The 19,791-nt window shown below is 45.9% G+C and overlaps 1 protein-coding gene across 1 annotated transcript; it reads left to right on the forward strand.

Annotated features, from left to right (window-relative positions):
• Positions 1 to 1,232: 1,232 nt before the first annotated feature.
• Positions 1,233 to 19,361, forward strand: LOC138806980 (carboxylesterase 4A-like). The gene is made up of 14 exons (XM_069992502.1): positions 1,233 to 1,326; positions 5,737 to 5,938; positions 7,781 to 7,922; positions 8,012 to 8,145; positions 8,274 to 8,427; positions 10,927 to 11,031; positions 11,110 to 11,214; positions 11,325 to 11,363; positions 12,138 to 12,278; positions 12,827 to 12,907; positions 13,538 to 13,691; positions 15,777 to 15,908; positions 16,357 to 16,429; positions 18,762 to 19,361. The coding sequence occupies exons 1-14, from the start codon at positions 1,269 to 1,271 to the stop codon at positions 18,949 to 18,951; spliced, it is 1,710 nt and encodes a 569-aa protein (XP_069848603.1). The 5' UTR covers positions 1,233 to 1,268; the 3' UTR covers positions 18,952 to 19,361.
• Positions 19,362 to 19,791: the final 430 nt, after the last annotated feature.

Here is a 19,791-nt window from a genome sequence, read left to right on the forward strand (position 1 = left end):
AGTGCCCAGGCCCAGAGTTCAGTCCCCATGACTGGACCCCCCCCAAAAAAAAAGATGATAAGTATATATCATTAAACAGTCCTAGGCAAAGCATGACCAGCCCAATGACTCTCTGAGTTCTGGTTTTGTGAGAAGTTCCAGAGAAGTTATGGCCATCTCTTGAGGGTGACAATCTGACAACCTGCTTCCCACAGGGGCGTACAGGGTGCAGTCTCATCATTACAAGTGAATGTCCTCACTTGGGTGACTTGGGTGGGGAGAAGGGTATCTGTCCTGTGAGGCTCTGCAAATCCTTTCCTTGGGAAGGACAGTAGCTTCAGTCCCGTGTCATAAGATATTATAGATCACAGATATTATAGTCCTGTCCTTCCAGGAACCCAAAGTGACTATAAAGGGGCAACTTCAGAGCAACAGATGACATTTGAAAAATGGAGGAATACTAAGCCTTTTTGTGTGTGTGTGTCGGTTATAGGGCTTGAACTCTGGGCCTGGGCACTGTCCCTGAGCTCTTCAGCTCAAGGCGAGCGCTCTACCACTTGAGCCACAGCGACACTTCCAGTTTTCTGGTGGTTAATTGGAGATAAGAGTCTCACAGGGACTTTACTGTCTGGGCTGGCTTTGAGCCGAGATCCTCAGATCTCAGCTTCCTGAGTAGCTAGGCTTATAGGCATAAACCATCATCACCTGGCCTACTAAGGTTTTCTCTAAGTGTGTGTGTGTGTGTGTGTGTGTGTGTGTGTGTGTGTGTGTGTGTGTGTGTGTGTGTGTGTGTGTGCTGGTACCAGAACTTAAACTCAGGCCTTTACACTCTCACCTGACTTCTTTTCCCAATGGTTGAATCAGGGCAGGGAGGCCTGTGGCAGAGGTTCAACAAAGCAGAGGGGACAAGGAAGTCCACAGAGAGGAAACCTGGGGCTGAGGGGCCAAGGAAGTGGGCATTCTGTTCCTACTGGGTGCTCAGAGTTTGATTTGCATTTATCAAACTTTAAGCCATCTTCAAGTGAACAAACCGGGCAGGGATTATAGGCAGGCTAGTTGGGTTGAAGAGTCAAAACTCTTTCCTTTGAGCTGTGACTCCAAAGCAAAGACCTGTCGCCCCAAGGCAGAGACATGGCTGTGGGCTGGTCAGGATGTGGGCCTAACTCCTCCAGCCCTAGTACCTGCTGACAGGAGCTGAGAAGATAAAAGAAGAACACAACAATCACTGCCACTGTCTAACTCTCTAGGTGCTGACATCACCCCGGCCTGTGGCAGACGCTGGCCAGAACATGAGATGGATTCTAGATTTGAGCCTAACCATCTGTCTGGCTCTACAGACAGCCCAAGGTAAGACCATCAACCCTTCCTGACAGTGCAACAAGGACACATAGACAAGGTGTGGGCAAATGGAGAGCAGAGTTCAAGGCACTAATCTACTACCAGCTGGAAGTCTGAACAAGTCCACTGGCTCTTCTGAGTCTCAAGGATGCTCTGTAAAGAAAAGAGTCTATTCCTTGCTTTCCAGGACCTGCCTCTGTCTCTCCTACATAAACCTCTTTAGCACTTGAACTCTGCTTTTTTCTCTCCAGTCTTCCCCTCTCCCTTTGATGGTACCAGGAATTTAACAGGGTCTCATGCTTTCTAGACAAGTTCTCTACCATTTCAGTCACTTTTAATTACGTTTTTTATATATGATCTCATGTTTTTGCCCAAAACCAAAGCATTCTAGCTACTATGGAGAATAATCCTACAGGCACCCAGGCTTGTCTTTCTTTTAAAAATTGGTATTACAGTAGGACAGTACTGTATCATCCCTCTGTGAATATAAATACCTTGTGCCTGCTTTATGATATGTAGTAGTGACTGTGCTTTATCAGAGCTGTTTTTAATGATGTTACTCAAGAATGTTTTCTTTCCAGATGATGATTGAGAAGTTAAGAAAAAAAAATGGTGCCAGGTACCACAACAGTAACAGAACTTCGCATTTTTCTGAGTTTTGTTTTTTATCTTTATTTTTCTTTTTATTAATGGATGTGCTGGATGTCTAATTTTGTTCAGATGACTGCAGAACCTGGAAAAGCTGTTGCTGCTATTGATGCATAACATACTGCTATTATTGGTCTTTTTATATAAATATAAATATATATGCATATATATAATTTGAAATTTTGGAAACTTTAGCTGTGCTGTCAACTTTGGAAAAAGTATCACAGTTTACCGTGTTGAGTTGGCGTTGTACAGAAACTAATAGCCATATTGGTCTAGAAATGCTAAACTTAATTTTTTTTCCATTTGTACAGGGGTAAACGCACTGTATTAAATATGTAAGGTCTTATCTACGTGGGTTTGATTACAGAAACTAATAAAGTATTCTCTAAATTAAAAAAATTGGTATTACAGATGGGTGCCAGTGGCCCAAGCTTATAACCCTAGCTACTCTGAAGCTGAGATCTGAGGACTGCAGTTCAAAGCCGGCTTAGGCAAGAAAGCCCATGAGACTGTTATCTCCAATTAATAGTGGTGGAGTACTAATCTTTACTGAAAAACTAAGGACAGTGCCCAGGCCCTGAATTCAAGGCCCAGTACTGACATACACAATAAAAATTAATATTATACTTTATAATGTGAAAATAATATAACACATTAACAAAAGTTTGTTGAGATGAGGAGTAGAGCTCAAGTGGTAGAGAACTTGCCATATAGGTACAAGTCCTGGCTTCAAAAAAAAGTTTATTGAGGGGCTGGGAAGGTGGCTCAGTGGAAGAGTGCTTGCCTTGTATGCATGAGGTCCTGGGTTCAATTCCTCAGCACCACATAAGCAGAAAAAGCCAGAAGTAGAGCTATGGCTCAAGTGGTAGAGCGCTAGCCTTGAGCTGAAGAGCTGAGGGACAGCACCCAGGCCCAGAGTTCAGGCCTCACAACCAACAACAACAACACCAACAACAAAGTTTATTATGCCAGGTGCTGATGGCTCAGGCCTGTAATCTTAGCCATTCAGGAGGCTGACCTCTGAGGATCACAGTTCAAAGCCAGCCTGGGCAGGAAAGTCAGTGACACTCTTATCTCCATCTAATAAGAAAAATCCAGCCGGGCGCCGGTGGCTCACGCCTGTAATCCTAGCTACTCAGGAGGCTGAGATCTGAGGATCGCGGTTCAAAGCCAGCCCGGGCAGGAGAGACTGTGAGACTCCTATCTCCAATAAACCACCAGAAAACCGGAAGTGGCGCTGTAGCTCAAGTGGTAGAGCGCTCGCCTTGAGCTGAAGAGCTGAGGGACAGCGTCCAGGCCCAGAGTTCAAGCCCCACGACCGACAAAAAAAAAAAAAAAAAAGAAAAATCCAGAAGTGTAGAGTTCTGGTGTTAAGCTAAAGGAGCTTAGGAACATCTCCTAAGGTTTCTGACTGAAAAAGAAAAAAAGTTTATTGAGGGGTAAAATATATACAGTGTCTTTAATGTACTATTTTATTAATTATATTAGATTATACCCATATATAACTACAATTCAGATCAATATCTAAAACATTCTCAAAATGTGTCACTCTGCCATCAATACCTTCAAAATAACTACCATACTGACCTCTATTACTTGTGCCAATATAAACACATGGGTGTTTTTCTGTTTGTTTATTTTGCATACTGGAGTTTGAACTCATGGTCTCACACTTGTTTGCTTGCTGGCTGAGTGGATGGCATTTTACCACTTGATCCACATTACTGAGATTCTTATTGAAGGCAATTTATAATGTATAATAGTTATATTACTTTACTTGGTCACCAGATATAAATGTATTTCCAGTATCATTCAGATGTAGAATTGTCTTTATTTTAATGTTTCTGCTTTCATGGAAAAAGGATCCAGAAGTGAAATTTCTGAAGGAAAGTAGGTAACTATTTAATGACTCTTTGTACATTTTGGTAAATTACTATCTCAAGGTATTGTATTAATTCACCTTCTACCAACAGTACATGTGAATGCCCTTTTCATTGTATGTCCATCAGAATTGGTGGCCATGATGTGTGTGTGTGTGAGTGTGTGTGAGTGTGAACATGCAAGTGCGTGCACGTGCACCAGTACTTAGATGCTGTCCCTTTAATTTTGCTCAAGGCTAACATTTTATACCATTTGAGCCACAGCACCACTTCCATAAAGTCTCATGGACTTGTTTGCCTGGGCTGGCTTTGAACTATGATACTCAGAGCTAGGATTACAGATGTGAGCCACCAACACCTAGCAGAATTTTCCCCTTTTTGTGATGGTAGTGGGAGCCTCAGAAGTTTTTATTGTCACTAGGCTTTTTTGCTCAAGGCTGACCTTCTACCACTTAAGCTACACCTCTACTTCCATAATTTTTAAAATTTTTTCTGGTGGCATCTGTAACTCCAGGCTCTTATTAGACTATATGACAGCTAGTAAGAGTAAATATTGTTTAATAAGCACCTCATATTACCTCTGAGGGGCAGATTAAGGGATAAGGACTCATAAGGTCTAGAAAACCACATGGTTAGGAACCCCATAGAGGCTAGGGAATGACAAAACACCATGCTTTAGAGCAGATTTGAGATTCTCAGGGTGACTTTGGGTGAGTTATCCACTCCTTTGAGCTTCTGTAATAGGGTCTAGCTATCAAGGGCTGGCCTTGAACTTGCAGTCCTCCTGCCTTGATTCCCAAATGCTGAGATTACAGGCACATGCCATCATGCCTGGCTCTTCTGAGCTTCTGTTTCTACATTTGTATAGAACAGTTTTCTCCATCAGGTTTTGGGTATATAATATGATATAGCAGAGCCTCCTAGCTGTGTTCTATGCCCCCTCTTAGGGTCTAGGGGCCTTCCTCTGCTATTCTCAAGGCCAGTAAAGCCTGTGGAAAAGAGCTTTGTAAACTGCAAAGAGCTGCATACACGGAGGAGGCTTGAGATGGCCCCTTGCCCTGCTGAAATACCTCGATGTCTAAAGTGCTAACATTTCAGTCACTCTTCTGTGGCCAGATATTACTTATATTAGAGAGATGTGAGGGTGTGGAGGTATTTTGTGCTATCTACAGCTAGGAGCAAAAAGTATGTATACTAACTCCAAATGCTGCTCCAAAATTCAATAGCAAGTCAGGCATGGTGACATGTGCCTATAAACCCAGGTGCTTGGGAAACCAAGGAGGAAAAACAAGCCCTGCCAGGAGCCAGTGGCTGTAATCCTAGCTACTCAGGCAGCTGAGAACACAGTTTGAAGCCAGCCCAGGCAGGAAAATCTGTGAGACTCTGATCTCCAATTACCCACCAAAAAAAAAAAAAAAGGCCAGAAGTAGAGCTGTGGCTCAAGTGGTAGAACACTACATTTAAACAAAAAGAAGCTTAGAGCCAAGCACTGGTAGCTCATGCCTGTAATCCTAGCTGAGGATCTCAGTACAAAGTCAGCCCAGGTAGAAAAGTCTGTGAGACTGGTATCTCCAATTAACCACCAAAAAAAGCAGTAATGTTTCTGTGCTTAAGTGGTAGAGCACTAGCTAGGTTTGAGCAAAAAAAACGCTCAGGGATAGTGCCCAGGCCTGGATTTCAAGCCCCAGGACCAACAGAAAAAGGTGGGAGGGAGAGACAGTGCGTAGGCCCTGAGTCCAAGCCCCAGGACTGGCAAAAAAAAAAAGGAAGGGAAGGAGGAAGGGAAGGAGGAAGGGAAGGAGGGAGGGAGAGAGGGAGGGAATCAGCAGTATCATCTATGACTGATAACTGGCTTAACCAAGGTGACCTTTCTCTATTCTTTTCATAGGCACTTTGCACACTAAGAAGCCTATAGTGGTCACGAAATATGGGACCCTCCATGGAAAACAGATGCATGTAGGGAAGACACCTATCCATGTCTACCTCGGAGTTCCCTTTGCCAAACCTCCTGTGGGTGCCCGTAGGTTTGCTCCTCCTGAGCCGTTGGAGCCCTGGAAAGGAATCAGGAGAGCTACCACCTACCCACCTGCGTAAGAGCCAGAGGGAAGTGGGCAGACTTGAGGAGGGTGATGGGCTGGTGCTTGCTGCTTGGTAGTGCTTTGAACAATTCATTGAGAACATACTATACAATCACAGGCAGGATGACTTGGGTATCCTCATGGGCCTCAGTTTCCAAACCTGTATAATGAAGTTGATTAGACCAAATAGTATTTAGAGCACTGCTCTTGGCTTCTCATGGGAGAGTGCTAAGCAAAAGGGAAGTGATCATTTGTTGTGCCCAGGACCTGCTGGGGAACTTAATTTTCTAAATGTGTCTAAGAAGCAGTGCTCACACACAACCCATCCCCTTAATACTGCATGGCACTGCCAGCACTTCCCTGAGGAGGGAGCTCCAACCTAGATAAGGAAAGCACAGGCTCAGTTCCACTTTTGGAGTCCCCATATCTTCCCATCCCAGTCAGCCAGGCTCAAGCTTCAGTCATGCAGCAAGTCTGAGACTGTCCTTTGAAGCAATGAGCTTAACAGTTTATCCAGAACAAGTGTATTTACTGTTCATTCAGAACATTGAGTAATCCACTTTCCAGGACTTAACCATGCCAAGAGTAACTAGTGTGGTAGACGGGAACAGAAGCTTTAGCTGTGCATAAGCCCAGTTCTTGGCAATAAGAGCCCTGACTTTTCTGGTGAGAGGCTGGTGTGGTTAACTAGATACTACCCTAACACCTACATTAGCTATTGCCGAGAAGTCAAGAGAAGGAAACTGGGAGGCATTACCGAGGGCATGTCCAAGCCCTGGATTTGAGCATGGAAGTGGGTGATTGAGAAAGTGTCAAACAAATACCAAAGACAATCTACACTGATCAGCCTACTGGCGACCTTGGATAGAGTTGGCAGGATGGACTGAAGACAACTAGTTGAAACCCTTAATCTTGGGGAAATAAAAGTAAGACAGTTGAGTAGCAGGGGATAGGTTTGGACAAGGTAGATTTAAATGTGCTGGAGACTGAGGAAGGAGGCAGGTGATACTCTGGTGCTCCCAGAGGCATAAGCCTGCCTAGCTAGAGCAACAGAAAGGAGAAGAGAAACAGTGTGTCAGAATTTCCTGCATGCAATCAAATGAGTTTATCCCCCCACCTTAGAAAAACATCTACCCTACAGGCTGGGCCAGCAGGAAGAAAAAACGAAGTGACCAGATGGCCCAAATCTGGGAATACCCCTAAAGAAGATATGGTGCTGGGTACTGGGCTGAGCGCCAACCCAGATGAACCAATGCTACTTGAGGGAATGCTTGGACAACCAATGAAGTAACTGCAACCAACACTATAGTCAAGTGGACAGATCTCAGGGGAGGGCAGAAAAAGAGAGAAGTGCCAAGCAGAGCAGAAACCACTTGAATTGGCTCTACCTAGGAGAAGGAGTTTGCTTGGGCAGGGCAAAAGGCTAGAGGTGGGAGGCAAGCAGTTACATGCACATTCATGGGCAACAGAAGGAAAGGGACATGTTCTAGAGATGTTGAGGAGACTTTAGGGGAGAATGAGCATGAGAGACAGGGGAATGTCCAAGGCACCCAGGTTTCAACTTTTCAACAGTCACCAATAAGAGCAGAGAATCTTCCCAGACAGACTTTAGCAAAGGTTTAACCAGGGGCAAGACATAAAGCAAGAGAGATGGATTGTGGGAAGGCCTATCTGCCTGCCTCCCTCTCCTGGATCCCAAGGCTGGTGGAAGGGATCCTGGAACACACTCATGCACACAGAGAGCCTGGCTGGATTTTGCTTTGGGTTCTATCTATCTTCTGGGGACCCTGTGCTGAAACCATTCTCTCTGCCTCCATCGCCGTTGCTGCGTTCAAATTCACACGGTGCCTGCAGGTGCCCGCAAGAGATATTGGGACAGATAACTTCCATGTACCTAAACTCGAGGAAAATATACCAATGGCTGCGCTTCAGTGAAGATTGCCTGTACATGAACGTGTATGCACCAGTGCACACACCGGGGGACCCTCTGCTGCCAGTGAGTACATTGTCTTCCATGAAATTGTGGCGTCCCACTTTGCACACCCCACAGTCCCACTCAGGACTCATCAGCCTTCCCTCACCCAGGTGATGGTGTGGTTCCCAGGAGGCGCCTTCGTCATGGGTGCTGCGTCCACCTACGAGGGCTCACAGCTGGCTGTCCGTGAAAAAGTGGTGGTAGTGGTTCTGCAGAACAGACTGGGCATCCTGGGCTACTTAAGGTGGGTGTGGCTGGGGGCCAGGGGAGAAGGTTCCTCTGGAACTGGGTCTCAGAGGGGGTAAACTTGGGTGGATCAGGAGCACCCTGTCTCCCAACGTTGAAACTTGGGACCCTAACTATGAATCCTAGCACCGGCGACAGCCAGGCCCGAGGGAACTGGGCAATGCTGGACCAGATAGCAGTTTTGCGTTGGGTACAAGAGAACATCAAGGCCTTTGGTGGAGACCCGGATAAAGTGACGCTGTTTGGCCAGTCATCGGGGGCCATGTGCATCTCAGCACTGGTGAGTACGATGCCAGGATGGACCAGCATGGACACAGGCCTGCCTGTTCCCACAACTGAATTCCTAGCTGCACTAGCCTATGTACAAATCCACAAGTACATAAACATTCCTGTCCACAGACCTACCCTATCCCCAATCAAGGCAACTACCATTCCTGCCAAGGGCACTGTTCTTTACAGCCAAAGGTGCCGGGTCTAGGCATAGTACTGACAATGAAACTAAGCTCCAAGGAGGACAAAGTAGAGGCTTAAGATCTTCTTAGTGGGTGCCTCCCTTTCCACCTTCCCCAGAATTTTGTGCCCTGAGCAGAACCCACCGTTCATGGCTGGGGCCATAAACTATACCTGAAAGTCAAGGACTAGGTTAGAGACACAGCTTTGGCCCTGACTCTCTTAAGGGACTATGTGTCCGTAAGAAGAGTGGGAATCTTTTTCTGCTAAGGGCCATTTGGGCTGTAATGTTTTCTGGTATTGATCTTTATGTTGCTGGAAGGCGGGGGAAGGGGGAGGGAGGAAGGTAGTGAGGACAAGTCCCCCCTATGGTTTGCTTTGGAAGGACCAGACCACATGATTTCATTGGCCTTATTATACACCCCTAGAAGGTACACTAGAGGGACACATGGCCTAGAAAGTGAGCAGGGACTACATCCTACCTAGCCTTGGAGGCCACCATGATACCCAAATACCTGAGTTCTTTCTGTATGTCATGAATCTTCTAAAAGGGCTGGGAAGGTGGCTTAATAGTAGAGTGCTTGCCTAGCATGCATGGAGCCCTGGGTTCAATTCCTCAGTACCACATAAACAGAAAAAGCCAGAAGCGGTGCTGTGGCTAAAGTGGTCGAGTATAGCCTTGAGCAAAAGAAGCTCAGAGACAGTGCCCAGGACCTGAGTTCAAGCCCCAGGACTGGCAAAAAAAAAAAAAAGGAATCTTCTAAGCACCCTGTGTATAAATACTTTCCCCATTCTACAGCTGAAGAAATTGAGGCCTAAAAAAAAATTGAAACAAGTAGGGAGGAATGAGGAAAGGGATAACATTGATTAAGATGCATATTCATAAACTACTTCATTGAATGGCAACTCCTTTGTGCAACTATTTCATTTTCTTTTAATGAAGCAGCCGGGCACCGGTGGCTCACGCCTGTAATCCTAGCTACAGGAGGCTGAGATCTGAGGATCATGGTTCAAAGCCAGCCAGAACAGAAAAGTCTGGGAGACTCTTATCTCCAATTAACCACCAGAAAACCCAAAGTGGTGCTGTGGCTCAAGTGGTAGAGTGCTCACTTTGAGCTGAAGAGCTCAGAGACAGCACCCAGGCCCACAGTTCAAGCCCCATGACCAGCAAAAAAAAAACAAAAAAGCAACTTTATCCAGTATGCACTGGAGAACAAGAACAATATTTTAAGCAAGGAAGTGATTCCAGCAGATGTGCATGTAGGGAGTGTAGCTCAGTCTGTTTCATGGATGGGACTAAGCTAAAAAGAACTGAGAACAGGAAGTGGCGCTGTAGGTCAAGTGGTAGAGCGCTCGCCTTGAGCTGAAGAGCTAAGGGACAGTGCCCAGGCCCAGAGTTCAAGCCCCACGGCCGACAAAAAAAAAAAAAAAAAAAAAAAAAAAAAATCTTGATTTTGGGGCTGGGAAGGTGGCTCAGTGGTAGAGCGCTTGCCTTGCATGCTCGAGGCCCTGGGTTCGATTCCTCAGCACCACATAAGCAAAAAGAAAAAAGCCGGAAGTGGCGCTGTGGCTCAAGTGGTAGAGCGCTAGCCTTGAGCTGAAGAGCTGAGGGACAGCACCCAGGCCCAGAGTTCAGGCCCCACGACTGGACCCAAAAAAAAAAAAAAGAGAGAAAAGAACTGAGAACAGACTCAAACCAACTCCTGAGAGAATGGCTAGGCCAGAGGATATGATGGAGGCTAGTTCCGAAGCAGAAACTGGAAGGATGGAGAGTAGAGGATGATTGCAGAATAATACAATAATGCAATAATGCATGAGGCTAAATGGACAAGACTGGGATGTCAGAGTGAACAGAGGAAGTAGAGAAGGTCCCTAGGACTGGTGGGGGCGGGGGTTGTGGAGAGAGGAAGAATGATGCCAAAAGATAAAGGTTTGCTGGAGTAGGTTTGGGGCATATAAGTTCTAAGATATGAAGAAACAGGATAGCAAGCCCAGAATATGGCTGTTCCCCAAACATTGAGAGAGGCTAAGAATGTCAGTATCAGGATTGTAAGAATAATGGGGCTATTCAACCACTATAAAGCAGAAGAAGATTCCTTCCCTCTACCAGCAGATCCCCTTCCACAATTCCCAGCTTCCTCTGGGAGCCCTAGGACCTACCGCAGGAAGATGTTGACTTTAGGTTCCTGGACTCCAACCCAACACTCCTGCTTCCTACCAGCTGGTCATCACCCTCTGAAGTTGCTCAGCAATGGCCAGACTGGCACTTAGAATATCCCAAGAGGCCCTATTTCTGTATCTCATGAGTGCCTTGCTCCTACCCATATAGATGATGTCACCCCTAGCCCGGGGTCTCTTCCACCAGGCCATTTCCCAGAGTGGTACAGCACTGATCTCAATTTTCATCACTCGTGACCCACTGAAGGTGGCCAAGGTGGGTATCTCTTCTCCCCCAGGCCTTAGCAAGAAGGGGAAAGATGAAAGCAACCCTGAGTACCCCTTCTTTCTACAGAAGGTTGCACACTACGCTGGCTGCACCCACAACAGCACAAGGATCATGATAGAGTGTCTGAGAGCTCTATCAGAGGCCAAGATGAGGCGTGTGGCCAGGAGGATGGTATGTAAAACATTCCAGTTGCTTGACCTGCTGTCTGCTAGCTGAGGCCTTTCTTAACTGGACCTATGTCACAAACAAGACTTTCTCTGATCCTCTTCTCTCCCTGACAGAAATTCTTAAATATGAACTCTCAGAAAGACCCACAAGAGGTAAGCAGGCCACATTCTGCAATTTTTTTTGTTGTTCTTTTCTGCCAGGACTCAGGCTTGAACTCAGGGCCTGGGTGCTGTCCTTCAGCTTTTTCATTCAAGGCTAGTGCTCTACCACTTGGGCCACAGCTTCACTTAGGCTCTTTGGTGGTTAACTGGAGGTAACAGTCTCAAAAACTTTCCTGCTCAGACTGGCTTCAGACTGAAATCCACAGATCCAACTTCCTGAATAGTTAGGATTTACAGGTATGAGTCACCAGCACCCAGCTCAGTTTTTATTGACTATCTTCTGTGTGCAAGCCACTCAAGATAACTCAACAAATTGGTTAGGCCAAGATCCCTTCCCTAGTTGAAGTGATGCTCCAATGGGGAAGACAATTAGCTCTACAAATAAATAATTTACCTCTTTAAGAAGGTGGTGAGCATCAATTAAAGGAGATGGTAAGGGATGTCAGGAGAGGGAGGAGGGATAAGATTTCAACAGAATAAATATAGTTCAGGCATGCCTCATTGAAGTGACATTTTATAAAAATTGTCAAGAGACATGAAATGGGCCACGGATACATACAGCAAGCATTCCAAGTGTAAAGAGTGGATTCTTATCTGTCCTGGTCCCCTCCCACATTCACCTTCTCAAAGGTGAATTATTTTTGCCCAGGAGTCTAGGCTAATGCAGCCATCAGAGGGAGGACCTGTTGAGCCAAACATTCAAGGACAAGGGGACTCTGTGAGGACATGTGGAATAACTGACTGAAAATACCCTTGACCTTGCAGATCATATGGTTTCCGAGCCCAGTGGTGGATGGTGTGGTGCTCCCAGATGACCCTGCAGCACTCCTGGCCTTGGGGAAGTTTTTACCTATCCCTTATCTTCTAGGTGTCAACAACCATGAGTTTGAATGGGTCTTGCCTTATGTAAGTGACAGGGAAGGGTAGCTACCATAGTGAGGTAGCACAGAGTTTCTATTGGGCAGTATTGAGTACCTGTCAGATCACCTTAGCCGCTCTGAGGATACACAAGTACTTAAGAATCTCCTGGGTTCTCTGTTTTGGGAGAGCTAGCTAGGAATGGTTGGGCGGGGGAGGGGGGAGACGGGGGAGGGGGGAGGGAGTGGGGGGAGGGAGAAAAAAGGGAGAAGTATGGCCTCTTGGGAGTTTGAGGGTTCCAAATCCCCAAGTCATATTTTAGATGGGTTATGATGTCTATCCCTAAGCCTCCAGGTAACTACAAATCTTGGAGCCCTCTTCACTCCAGGGAGGACGTCCCTGCTCAGTATGACCCCCACCACCCCCACTACCATTCCATTCTTCTCCTCTGGACCAGGTGGCAGTGATAAAAGGGAGCAGAAGGGCAGGGAAAGGTCACAGGCCTTTCCTGCATCCATGAACTCTATCTGAAAGATCTCCATTTATATGGGTAAACCTTCAGGCCTAGCCACACTCAGGATCTTGTCTTTGAGCAGATAATGAAGTTTCCACTACAAAAGCATGTAATGAGAAGAGATGCTCTCATCAAGGTATTCGAGAAGACCAGCACCATATTGGTGAGTGGCCCAGCTGGTAGGGGGGCTCAGTTGAATAGGACTGACCTCTTACCCTGTTTATTAATCTAGTAACTGTTCTTTGCAAGCGCTAAAGATAGTATCTTTCTTGGCGGGCCCCAAAGGGGTTTGGTGTGGAGCTGGGTGGCTGATGGGCAAGGTATCCAAGCCATCCTCAGAGTCATGGGAGATTGTTCTCATGAGGCAAAAACAAGGGAAAGAGTCAGTCAAAACAGCCAGGAGTTGGTGGCTTACACCTGTAATCCCTAGCTACTCAGGAAGCTGAGATCTGAGGATTGGGGTTCAAAGCCAGCCCAAGCAAGAAAAGTCTGTGAGACTCTTATCTCCAATTAATAAGCAGAAAACAGAAAGTACAACTATGGCTCAAAGTGGTAGAGCACTAGCCTTGAGCAAAAAAGCTCAGGGACAGTGCCCAAGCCCTGAGTACAAGCCCCACAGATGACAAAAACAAAACAAAACAAAGCAAAAGCCAGAAACCTTTCTGGGATGGTTTCCTATCCCAAAACTCCTGTGTGGGTGGGAGGTGTGAAGCTGAGTCCAAGGTTCTGCTATCCCCACATCTGGCCCATCTGGCATGAGAGAGCTCAGGGTGGGTCTGGTCTGCTGGCCTAGAATATCACTAAGGAACAGATTCCACTCGTGATGGATGAGTACCTGAGTAACATGTCTAAAGAAGACTGGAAGATGACAAGAAGCCACGTGATAGACTTAGCTGGAGATGCCACCTTCATGGACTCAACAGTGAGAACTGCCCGCTACCACCGGGGTATGAGGGACCCCTCCCCCCAAGAATGAACCACTGATCTGCTTCACTCTCTTGCTGCTCTGCTTGCCTGCTGGACCACTTTCCAGCAAGACTTACTAATCACTCCCCAACCATCTCTGCACTTCTGGACTAGCTGGTGTAGAATTCCAAAATATGACAGAGGAGGTAGTAAAAGCCCAGAGTAGTGATTCATGCTTGTAATCCCAGCACTTAGGAAGGTGAGTCACAAGAGGGAGACCCTGTCTCAAAAAAATCGGAGTCATAGGAGATCGTTCTCATGAAGCAAAAATACAGGTAAGAGTCAGTCAAAACAGCCAGGAGCTGGTGGCTCACGCCTGTAATCCTAGCTACTCAAGAGGCTGAGATCTGAGGATCATGGTTCAAAACCAGCTCGGGCAGCAAAGTCCGTGAGACTCTTATCTCCAATAAACCACTAGAAAACCGGAAGCGGCGCTGTGGCTCAAGCAGTAGAATGTTCGCCTTGAGCTGAAGAGCGCAGGGACAGCGCCCAAGCCCAGAGTTCAAGCCCCACAACCGACCAAAAAAAAAAAAAATCAAAACCAAGGGGCTGGGATGTTGGTTCAGTGGTAGAGTGCTTGCTTTCCATGCATGAGGCCCTGGGTTCAATTCCTCAGTACCACATAAGCAGAAAAAAAGCTGGAAGTGGCGCTGTAGCTCAAGTGTTAGAGTGCTAGCCTTGCACTAAAGAGCTGAGGGGCAGTGCCCAGGCCCAGAGTTCAGCCCCAATGACCGACAAAAAAAAAAAAAAAATCAAAACCAAGAGAAATATACACATTACCTGAATTGTAAGATGCTAACTCCTCTGTACAACACTTTAATAATAACAAAATTATATACTAAAAAAAAATCAAGGGCTGGGAAGGTGGCTCAGTGGTAGAGTGCTTGCCTTGCATGCCTGAGGCCCTGGGTTCGATTCCTTAGCACAACATAAGCAAAAAGAAAAAAAAGCAGGAAGTGGCTCAAGTGGTAGAGCGCTAGCCTTGAGCTGAAGACCTGAGGGACAGCGCCCAGGCCCAGAGTTCAAGCCCAACAACTGGACCCAAAAAAATAAAAAATAAAAACAAAATAAAAAAAAATCAAGGGCTGGAAATGTGGCTTAGTAGGAGAGTGTTTGCCTAACATGCATGAAGCCCTGGGTTTGATTCCTCAGTACCACATAAACAGAAAAAGGCAGAAGTGGTGCTGTTGTTCAAGTGGTAGAGCTCTACCACTTGAAGCTCAAGGACAGTACCCAAGCCCTGAGCTTAAGCCCCAGGACTGGAAAAAAAATCAAAAACAAAAAAGAGGAGGCACTGAGCCATCAATCATGCAAGAGGAAAAGAGAGGGGACAATTCCTTAGGAACAAGAGCAAAATCTCAGTCAACCTAGAGGAGAAAGTTACGGTGGCAGTTTCCTGACTGAGAGACAGACATGGGGGCAACTGTCAGAAAATCCTGCCAAACTGACCAAGGTCTAGGAGCATGTTGGTAGGAGGTCAAAGGAGGACTGGAGAGGGCAGGTGCTAAGGACCTTTAAATGCTAGACCAAAAATGGAAATTCAACTGCATGCCAGTGGCTCACATCTGTAATCTAGAACTCAGGAAGCTGAGTTCTGGGTATTGCAGTTCAAAGCCAGTCTGGGTAGGAAAGTGTGTGAGATGCTTATCTCTAATTAACCAGCCTTGAGCAAAAAAAGCTAAGGGACTGCATCCAGGTCCTGAGTTTAAGCACCAGCCTTGAGCAAAAAAAGCTAAGGGACTGCATCCAGGTCCTGAATTTAAGCCCCAGTACCAGCATAAAAACCAAAGCAAAAAGGAAAAGTTCAAAAGAGAGGAGAGGAAAGCTTTCATTTCCTGTCATAATCCTGCAAATTAGGTATCTCTGCAACTCAGAGTGGTTGAGTGACTTGCCCAGGGTCACAGAACTAAGGAGTGATAAAGAAGGCAGGCAGAATTCAAATCAGTGCCCTTGATTCTGAAGCTGACACTTGTTCTTTGGTTTGATGCAGGTGGGTGGAACGTGTGGAGGATGGGAAGGACAGATTGGGCTTTTTCTGCATCCTTCTTCCATATCCCCATTCACAGATGCTGGCTTCCCTGTTTACCTGTATGAATTCGAGCGCAAAGTTCCCTCAAGAGTAGTTATCAAACCTCTTAAGGATGGAGCAGACCATGGGGACGAGATCCACTACATCTTTGGAGGTCCCTTCTCCAAAGGTACTAATACATTACCTGACACTCCCTGATGGGGTCCATCTCCTCACTTGTATGTAGAGAACTCTCTCAATCTCTAGTCCTTTCCCTCACTTTGGTGTCCAAGGGAGCCAATGAGCCAGTCCCTAGTCTAAGATGCATTTTGTGTGTGTGTGTGAGCTGGTCCTGGGACTTGAACTGGAGGCCTGCTTTCTCATTCAATGCTGTTAGCACTCTACCACTTGAGCCACAGCTCCATTTTCAGCTTTTGGGAGGTAAGAGTCTCACAGACATTCCCGCCTGGGCTGACTTCAAACCCCAATCCTCAGATCTCAGCCTCCTGAGTGGCTAGGATTACAGGCATGAGCCACTGGCACTGGGCTGAGATGCAGTCTTAAATGGAAGTCTTCTGCAGAGTTGAAGGTCAGCATCCCTGCTCTGACCTAAATGCCATACCCTGTTCTGTCACCAGGCCGATCTACAAGTGAAGAGAGAGCGCTTAGCCTCCGGATGATGAAATACTGGGGCAATTTTGCCCGCACAGGGTGAGTCTGTCCTCCTGACACATCTGAGCAGAGCAGGACCTGAAGGATGGCTGCTTTGGGTATTTGACCCTGGTATCCCACAGAAACTGAACAGTCAGTTTGTCCAGAGTGCCTTTTCCAGCCATGAGATCCTAAGTGTCTCTAGAATGTGTCCCTCTCTGTCCCATAACCCATACTCTTTCTTCACTCAAGTATTCAACAGTCACTTACTGATGCTCCCTTGGGTGCCATGCCTTAGTACTGGAACTGACACTTAAAGATGTCAGTGATGTGTGATCCATCCTTCCCCAGCTCACCCTATGAAAATATAATGTTAGCAAAAAAAAAAAAAAATCAGGCAACATGAGAAGACTGGTCTTAGATGACACCAGCTAGGTAGCAAAGGAGGCTTCAGGTAAAGGTGACACCTGAACTGAGCTTTGGCTACTTTATGACTATTTCCCTTCTCCCACCTTTTCTTCTCCATCCTCCTGTGACACTGGAGGGATCTTTCTGAAATATCATCTGACCAAGTCACTCTTTTTTTTGGGGGGGGGGTCCGATCGTGGGGCCTAAACTCTGGGCCTGGACGCTATCCCTCAGCTCTTCAGCTCAAGGCTAGAGCTCAACCACTTGAGCCACAGCGCCACTTCCGGCTTTTTTCTTTTTGTTTATGTGTGCTGAGGATCGAACCCAGGGCCTCAGGCATGCAAGGCAAGCGCTCTACCACTGAGCCACCTTCCCAGCCCCCTGACCAAGTCACTCTTATGCTTAAAAAAAAACAAACTTTGTGGCTCCTGTAACTTCTGAATGAAGTCCTAGTCTCAGCCTGGCATCACTGGCATAAAAGACCCTTCAGAATCTTTACATTTCTTTACATTCTCTATAGGGAAAAAAGTTAAAACTATCCCCACGATCTTATATCTAAATATATCTTACATCTACTTATATCTTATACTAAAGGACCCAAAAGACTCCATCCCCAAGCCCCTAAAGCTGATCAGTAACTTTGGCAAAGAACCCACAAAAATCAGTAGGCTTTCTGTATACCAACAATGTACAAGCAAAGAGGGAAATCAGAAAAACAACTCATTTGCAATAGCCTCAGAAAAAAATATCTGAGAATACACCTAACCAAGAAGTAAAAGATCTTTATAGCAAAACTATAAAAACTTGAAGAAAGAAATCAAAGACAACATAAGGAATGGAAAGACCTTCCATGTTCATGGATACATAAATTTAATATTGTGAAAAGGGCCATACTGTCAAAAATGACCTACAATTTAATATACTTCCCATCAAAATCCCAATGACATTCCTTACTGAGATAGAAAAAAAATCCAAAAATTCATAAGAACAACAAAAGACCTCGAATAGCTATAGCAATTCTAAGGAAAAAAAAAAAGCAATGCAGATGGTATCACAATTCCAGACTACAGAATTATAATAACAAAAACAGCTTGGTATTGGCACAAAAGTAGACTTGAAGATCAATGGAACAGACTAGAAAACCCAAAAATAAACACATATACTTTTACAGCTATCTGATATTTGATAAGAAAGCTGAAGATATACAGTAGAAAAAATAGTCTCTTCAATAATTGGTCTTGGAAAAACTGGGCATCCATGTGTAGAAAACTAAAATGGTTCCATCTTTCTATTCTCTACACACACACACACACACACACACACACACACACACACACACACACACACACACCCTGCTTTTATCTAACCCTGTACTGTCCCTGTGTATAGTGGAGCTATACCTCCACTTCTAGATTTTTGGTGGTTAATTGGAGATAAAAGTGCCACACTTGGCTGGGAATGTGACTTGGTGGTAGAGTGCTTGCCAAGCATGCATAAAGCCATATGCTCAATTCTTCAGCACCACATAAACAGAAAAAGCCAGAAGTGGCACTGTGGTTCAAGTGGTAGAGTGCCAGCCTTGAGTAAAAATATCTAAGGGAGAGTGCCCTTAGTACCAACACAAAAACAAAAACAAAAAATTGCATATGCTATTCCCTCTTCTTGGAATCCTCTCCTCCCGCCCACCACCCACACACACACCCCAGCCTCCAACACCACTTTCTAATCTCTCCTTTCCTTCCTTCCTTCTCTCCTTTCCCCACTATGTAAACCAGGCTGGACTAGAATTCATGATTCTCCTGCCTCAGCCTCATTATACAACTATGCCTGGCTTTCCTGCCATTTCTTAAAGATCTGCCTAAATATTTCCACAATGCCTTCTTGGACCTCAATCTCCAAGGGGAAAGTAAATGAGAGATGAGAGGAAGGGGCAGTGTGGACGGTTGTGAAATGAATTCTCCCTGTTTGACCCTCTCTGGAGCAGGAACCCTAATGATGGAAAGCTGCCCTACTGGCCACCCTTTGATGAAGATGAAAAGTACCTGCAGCTGGATTTTACTATAAAAGTTGGTATGAAGCTGAAGGAGAAGAAAATGGCCTTCTGGGAGAGGATACACCTTCATCCTGAGAGGCATACAAACATTTCTGAGAAAGGCAAAGCAGGAGGAAGCTGAAAAGCTTGTCCCACCCTCCAGGCCTCAGGGATACTGACCATGAACACATCTGGGGACAAGAGTCCTGCCTATCCAATCTAGAACCTGCAAAACCTCTCTCTTTGCCTCCATGCCATAGCTTGAGTCTGTTGAAACCGTGCACTAGCACTATGTCACCCTGACATTCCATGCTATCCCTATATCTCCGTCTGTATTAGATTAGGCCAAGCCTTTCCATTACCTTCTTATGGGAAGTCTACTCAGACTGCCACTGTTTCATTGCACCTGCTCATCATTTACCATCTATCCTGTTCAACCTCATGCCTGTTCCCATTTGGCCTTGAGGCTCTAAGAAACGGCAAAGCTCTGACAGTTTAAGATCTTCTCCCTAACCCATACTCATTTACCCCATGGTCCCTCCAAAGCCTGAACACAGGGATGGTCCTCAATAAAAACATGGTGACTGAACCCATAATTTCTGTATATAATGGCTTGAAAGAAGTGGATGGTGTCTTAATTGGAGCCCAATTGGGGGAGTAGAGTGTCGCTGCTTGCTCCTACCTGAACTGTGCTTTGCTGAGCCACAGTCAAGGGCAGGTACAGCAAACACTTGGCTTGTCTCTTCATTATCTCCAATGCAGTCCCTCACCTCCAACATCAGGACAGCCACAGGCCACATTCACTGTCCATTCATTTAGGTCTTAGTCCTGCATCCTCATTCCTCATTCTCTTGCCTGGCCTGCAACCCTACCTGGGCCCCTCCTAGCCTGTCCCAAAGGTTTTATTTGTTGTTTGGTTTTTCTCTTTCTTTCTTTTTCTTCCTTCCCTACTCCAGGAAATTTAACTGGGTGCCAGTGGATC

Source organism: Dipodomys merriami, unplaced genomic scaffold, assembly GCF_024711535.1.
Source record: "Dipodomys merriami isolate MVZ:Mamm:240054 unplaced genomic scaffold, mDipMer1.0.p SCAF_41, whole genome shotgun sequence".
NCBI lineage: Eukaryota > Metazoa > Chordata > Mammalia > Rodentia > Heteromyidae > Dipodomys > Dipodomys merriami.